This window comes from Saccostrea cucullata, unplaced genomic scaffold (assembly GCF_032062105.1).
Source record: "Saccostrea cucullata isolate Sc308-1 unplaced genomic scaffold, CSIRO_AGI_Scuc_v1 ctg21238, whole genome shotgun sequence".
NCBI lineage: Eukaryota > Metazoa > Mollusca > Bivalvia > Ostreida > Ostreidae > Saccostrea > Saccostrea cuccullata.
The window spans coordinates 1-6,935 of record NW_026935955.1 but is presented as its reverse complement, the minus strand read 5'-3'; the positions used below and the strand labels follow the sequence as shown (position 1 = coordinate 6,935).

Genomic DNA, 6,935 nt, shown 5'->3' with positions numbered 1-6,935 from the left:
GCAACAGGCTATGGAACTTTAGAGGGCAAGTGTGAAATGATAGGATTCAAGTATTATGATATGATCAACAAAGGAGAAATGACTTTGGATCAGGCGCTCGACGATATCATGGCCTACACGCGGTCACACAACATGAATCCAAAGGAGGTACAATATTGCTGGTTATCCCTTCACTTGGGTCTCGGATTATGCTTCCAGTTAAAAGTCAACGACAAGAAGCCACTTCGAAGATTCTTACTGGAACTTCTTCAATACAGTCGAGGAATAGACATGGGTCTATTTATGAGAGATTTCATGTATTATGATGACTTGTCTGTTTCCAACGAAACACTAGACAAGGCTTACCATGTAATCCAGGCAGCTGCTGGATTTGTAGTGGATTTCACAGAGAATAAGTTGGGAGATAAACTATTTAAAGGCCCAGCTCGTGTGGTGTATAAAGAACTCATACAGGGAAGCCAAGCTTATTATCTCGATATACCCATAGGGCACCCAACTCTCCTAATGACGGGCAATACCTCATCAGATAACCATATTGGAACCCAGTGCCTCACTCTGGCGTGTGAAAATTTGAAACCGCAAGTTGTTCTGCTACTGCTACAATATGGTGCAACACCACATGGAAAACCTCTCGAACACGTACTTCGAAATCTTGGATCCCAACAAATTATCGAGGAAGCAACCGGACAAGGCATATCCGAAAATCCAATGGAACTACTAGAACGGTGCTTAGAATATATTCTGCGAACAATCAAAACACTTCATCTAAATTTTGATGGTCAAACCGTGGCACATCTTAAAGAAAAGTCTCCGCATGTTTATTTTATACGAGAAAGTGCTGCAAGATATTTGCCGAGTGAATACTATAAAGCTCCCCGCAAACTGAAACAATTGTGTCGATGTGAAATTCGAGAGACCCTTTTGAAAAATGACCAATTACCATCTGGAATAACAAACCTTCCAAATCTTTCTGAACATTTAGTCAAATACGTACAACTGGCATGTTAGGAGATCTAACTTTTATTAATATTCCATATTTTGTTTCAACAATTTTAAGTAATTTTCCAATGTAAAATGTCAATAAATTAGCATACATAAAAAAATCAAATTCAGTGTTCATCAATACATCTTTTCATTACTTTATTATGATGTAACAAAATTTATAGTTTTTATGTCCACTAAGAGAGAGAGGGGGAAATGGGAAAGGGTAGTTTGTTTTGATAATTATTGGTTAAAACTGATGTTCATTGAAATCAAAAACAGAAAGCAGAATTTATATATACTAGTATCTTACTGTAGCTTACTTGTGTGCCAAGTTATACTGAAATCAGATCAAAACTGTAGGAGAACTAGCATTTTGAAAAATTGTTTACAGACTAGACGGACCACGGGCACCTTAATTACTATATATCGCATGTTTTTTCCCTCAAGTCTCTGACTAGTAGAGCAAAAAATACAAGAAGCAAGTGCACACCGCTATATACTTTAATTTTCAAATAAAAATCAGTTAACTGACAAAAGTGAGAACAAGTAAGAGAAAAATTCATGTGTCGAGCATGCTCCATCGTCTCAAGCCACGGCCCGGAGTCCGCATAAAGCTCCAGAATGGGAGAGGATCGTACATTTGCCGTGGTTTGCGACGATGAGCATGCTCCTGTATCTAATCAGCTCGAAGATGTGAAACAGACGTATCAGATTCTGTTGTAGCAACAACTCTTGCCGCTCAAAACTTCGGCTATTTCCACGTGTATTTTGCGATTTTTGGTTTCCCCTGTTCCCTCCCCTTCCCCACCTTTTTTTTTTTTTTCAAAACTACGACCCAGTATTGACCACAGGCACCTGAAGTATGGATGATACCCCCCCTTTTTATATGAAAAAAATGTAAGAGTGTATAATACCTCAAAACTTAGTCAAAAGTATTTTCCCCGTCAAACACATCTATATGTCGTTATGCAAGCAGATTGTACTTTTTCTCACGTTTAAAAAATGGCTTTACAGTTTATACGGTATAATAAAAAATTTTTATTTTATACTTTTGGGGTATTATACATATACACTCTTACATTTTTTTTTCATAAAAAGGGGGGGGGGGGTTATTATCCATACTTCAGGTGCCTGTGGTATTGACAAGGAGGACGTGTTACTTTATCGCGGCGATCTCCAGGATGTACAAGATCCACGCGCTCATTTCATGTTGTCGTAAGATCACTGCTGAGGGTTTAACTTGCAAAGTCTTGCAAAGAACGACTGGTTGGGATGAAATGGAACATTTGGAGATAACAAACAGTATTCAAGATCAAAAGTCCATATTAAAATACAATACAAAATAGGAGCAGAGAAAACATGGACCTCCAACACATTAGAGGTGGGATCACGCGCCGTGGAAGAGTGAGCATCCCCTGCCGACCGGTCACACCCGCCGTGTGCCCCTTGTCATGATCGGGAAATAACGGAAAAAGCAGTCGTCAACTCAGAGTATAAATAATGCACTAACAATCGAATTAGTATGAAAAAGTTAGTCAGCATTTAACTCAATGATAAATTGTATTTGCTGACAAGGTCATCGTATCGATCATAGTACTTACGAAATGATGACTTTAAATGAGACTGCTGAAATCAGTGTTTCATCAACTTGTTTGTCAATAATTTACCTCGTTTAAGAAATTGTTCATAAGTAAAGCATGCTCTTGTGCATCGAATCAACAGAGATTTATAAACTTAGTATAACAGGTGATTAAGGGCATATTGCTGCATAAGTAAGTGAAGCTGACGATAGAAAAGTTTGTCATCACGTTTATCATCGAGGTTGGTTGTTAGATTACCATTAACGTTTTTATCAAATAAAATATCCAAATATGAAACAGATGTGTCAGACTCTGTGGTGTCTTTTATATCAAGCTCACCGGGATATATTGTGGGAACAAGTCTTCCGCCATTCTGATAGTTTGTGGGTAGTAGTGTACTTACACATGTTTTTTTTTATTGATAACACAGACATCAAGCGCCTGTAATTGATAAGGGTTGGTTTTGCGCCCATCCGCGGAATAAGGGATAGACTTGGGCCCCCTAGGAGATTTGGGGTTAGTCCTCCAAGGGATTAGTGTTTACTAGTGTAGTATTAACTACAAATACATTTTTTAAAATAATTGAATTAATAAATTCAGTTGAACCAAACATTCGATCATAGTTTACAGATCCATGTTATTTTGCAAGATGTTTCCGTTTCAAAGACATCACGTTTTTTATTTTGATATTCATGTAATGAAAAACAAAAAAAGAGTAATAACTTACTTTTTTTAACAAATATTTTAACCAATAACATTTGATTTCTAAACATGATAGTTTAACATTCATATAATTTTACAAGCAGGAAATACATGTGATGTCAACATAATTACTCAATCTACACAGTAAACCTTGCTTTTATAAAATCTCCAGAACAAATAAATCCTTCCCAGATATCCATAAATAGGTCCTCAAATAATTTTGAACGTGGTTGCGATTTTTACTTCCTTTTAGGAAAGATTTATTCATACCAAAGTTTAAGTACTGTAAAAGTGCACATTAAATGTACTAGCAAACAAGTTCTTAAAGCAATATGAAACACAGTTTTTAGTGATTTTTTAAGGATATAAATTTAAGTACTGTACCATTTACAATAGTTTCAGTAGAAGAAGAACTTCTACTGCTTTACATATTTCATTTATTTAAAAAAAAAATCTATTAAGAAGATCAAATCTGAGCAAATTTCAATTTTCGCTATCCAGTACAAAGATTGATTTACTAGTATTATGTAACATAATATATCCTAATAATTTAATTCTGTTTGTATTCTTGTCTCTCATTGGTTGATTTCCAAAAAGGAACGCATAACATTTTGTATAATCTGGTTTGGTATGGGGACACACCCCCTCGACAACCAGCTGAATCATCTGTATCCATCAATCCCCTCATTTCCAGTCCTTCGGATTCATGAAAAATTCCAGATTTAATGAATGTACCTTTAACTTCAAACAGTTGCTCGATCTTACCTCATGTAAACAAGCATCATGGTTGCTAGATCTATGTATCAGTTTTTACCTCCCCTTGCTTCCCATCACTTCCATTACTACGGTTGTATTATTGCGCGGTAAATTTGAACTAATAAAAACAACACAATTTTACATCCCCAGTTGTTTAATTATTTTAAAATTAAATTATAAGGAATGACTCTAATTCTTGGCCAGATTATCGGGTATAATATGGTTTGGGTCAGTTTACGCTTTTTTATAATCCGCTTCGCGGATTATAAAGCGTAAACTGACCCAAACCATATTATACTCGATAATCTGGCCAAGAATTAGAGTCATTCCTTAATTGTAAAAAAAAAATTCTTCATACATTGTACAAAACGTGAACAGTGATGCTTAGTTTTAGTCTTACTGATTGTAAAGATTTAATGTACAGGTAGCTAATTAGCAAAATAGCACATTTCACATGTAAAGCAAATCAAAATTTGAAAAAAAGAACAGCTCATATATAGTGGTAAACACGGGGTAATCAATCTCCCATCTTTTACATATTCACAATGAGCAAATGAAAATTCAAAGCTTTGTGAACATAAAGTACATGTACATGTATAAAGTCATTTCATAAAATTCATTTTTCAAAATTTAAGTACATGACATCTGTAAATATTTATACAGTGTTAACATTTAGCACTATTCTATTCAGGGAAAGGGGGAAAATGAGATGAAAACTTCACTGAAGTTAAAATAGTATGATTTAAAAATTAAATCAAATCGAATGAAATGCCTCGAGCAAATTAAAAATGTTTTTTTAAAACAATTTTTAGGGCTAATAAAAGTGATTCAGACTAGTAAGAATTTGCCTTTAAGTTTCCTAATTTACTACACCTATTGAGCCAGTGCTTAGAAAAAAAGTTATGCCGTACTGAGATTAAAAATGGACAAAAAACAAAGAAATAAATGGCAAGGGCATAAATATATCATATACTGGCAATATTTGTATCAAGCCCAAAGATTTCAAGTGCATAATATTCATGACTCAATATTTATGACTAAATCAATAAACTTATTTGACTGAACACAGTATGATAAAAATTAAAACAAAAAAATACAAGAAACAAAACAAATATGGATATACTAATACAAGTGTATATAACATTATATAAATGGATATCAAGTTATTACATTTTTTAAAAAATAATCTATACAAGAGACAGACATAAATTATGAAATTATCCCCATCTTAATTTTTCAAGAAGTGTGTTTCAACATCTTCATGAAAAAATTCAAACAAATATACATTAGAGATTATACATATATAGATTTAGAATATGCATATAATTTATATACAATAATGCATATATATACACATGTATTACACTAAACTAGAACCAGAAAAGAAGTAGTGTATCACATAAACCATTCTGGTACAGCAACAGATATTGTATCAAATACATGATGTTTAAACTATGTAAAATATTTGTGTCTTCAAGAAAGGCAAGAGTGTAGCTTTATGTGACTAAGTTAAGTTAGGCTTTAAAAAAATATGTTTGTTTCCTGTAACATTCCCAAAAAATCAATGGTCGGTAGATCGGAATTCTTTTTTTTATTTTTTTAATTTAATTTTATTATTATTATTTTTTTTTTGCATTGCTTATGAATGGTCAAACATCCGCGGACTGAATATACCAGCAGGTGTTATATTTACAACGGACACCCAACATGGCACCCAAAATGGCTGCCTAGCGGCAGAAAACGAACTTCAGAAAGTTGTTGGGGGAAATCGTTGTTACAATAATGATTACTCTTCATATTTAAGGTAAATGTAAAGTAGGTTGAAATATTTTATGTCTCAAGTTAAGCTACAAGCTAATTTTTTTTTAATAAATGGAATCAGATGATTGATCAAACGCAGTTTTGAATGGGTCAGTCGGGTTACAGGAAACAAACATAATTTTTTTTTTAAGGCCTTATTCTTTTTAAATACAGACAGTCAGAATTTAGAATAATGTTCAGCTGTTGGCAAGGTTGCTGGTGCCTGCATTCAAATAATTTTCTCCAAGAATGACACGGACACATCCATAGGAATACATTGGAACAGGAATGGTCCCACACCTTTCCCAGACATTTTTCTCAGGATCAAAATACTCAATGATGTCAGTATACAAATCTGACTGTGCCCCTCTTCTCCTTCCACCAAAAGCATATAGTTTCTCATCCAGAACTGTAAGACTAACAAAGTCTCTTGGGCATGACATGTCTGGTAAAACATCCCAAGTTTTGTTGTCTGGATGGAATTTGAAGGAACCCTCTAGCCCAACAACATAAATGTAATTATTCAACACTGCTGCACTGACACACATGTCAGACGCAGGCAAGGACTGTTCTAACACCGTCCCCTGGCCCGTTTCAGTATCAAAGCATTGGACAGTGTTAGTCACCACCTCTTCTTGGTTTTTCCCTCCAAAAAGGAAAATACAGTTGGCATATGCCACATAACCCATGTTCTCCACAGGACTAGCTAGACTTCCATAAAACTTCCACTGCTTACTTCCAGGTTTCCAGACTTCCACAGAATGCAAAACACTGTCTTCATCAAATCCTCCCAAAACATAAATACTTTCATCCACTGGGGCCATAGCATGTCTTCGTCTGGGCTGTAATAGACTGGTTCCTCGAATCCAGGTTGCGAAGTCATAATCAAACTTCCAGAACTCTCCACTCCTCAAGCCTCCTGAAACATAGATGTCGTTACCCAGAACACATGCAGCAAATTCATTCCTTTTCTTGAAAGGCAGCTGTTTCAGAGCAAAAAATTCCCTGGAATCTGACTTGAAGCACTCAACATCATTACTCAATCCATCTGCAAGACGACCTCCAAGAAGGACAGCGACCTCTACATTTGCTGATGTTGTTGATGATCTTGGA

General features: G+C 35.0%; 2 protein-coding genes across 2 annotated transcripts; one reads left to right on the top strand and one right to left on the bottom strand.

The window, feature by feature from the left end:
• The first annotated feature begins 6 nt into the window (after window positions 1-6).
• Window positions 7-1,108, top strand: LOC134244356 (uncharacterized). The gene has a single exon (XM_062726638.1). The coding sequence runs from the start codon at window positions 37-39 to the stop codon at window positions 1,006-1,008; it is 972 nt and encodes a 323-aa protein (XP_062582622.1). The 5' UTR covers window positions 7-36; the 3' UTR covers window positions 1,009-1,108.
• A 4,549-nt stretch (window positions 1,109-5,657) lies between these two features.
• On the bottom strand, window positions 5,658-6,931 carry LOC134244355 (kelch-like protein 35; the record flags this gene model as incomplete). Its single annotated transcript, XM_062726637.1, has 1 exon — window positions 5,658-6,931. A coding segment is annotated over one exon (912 nt), but the record flags the coding sequence as incomplete, so codon positions are not given.
• Window positions 6,932-6,935: the final 4 nt, after the last annotated feature.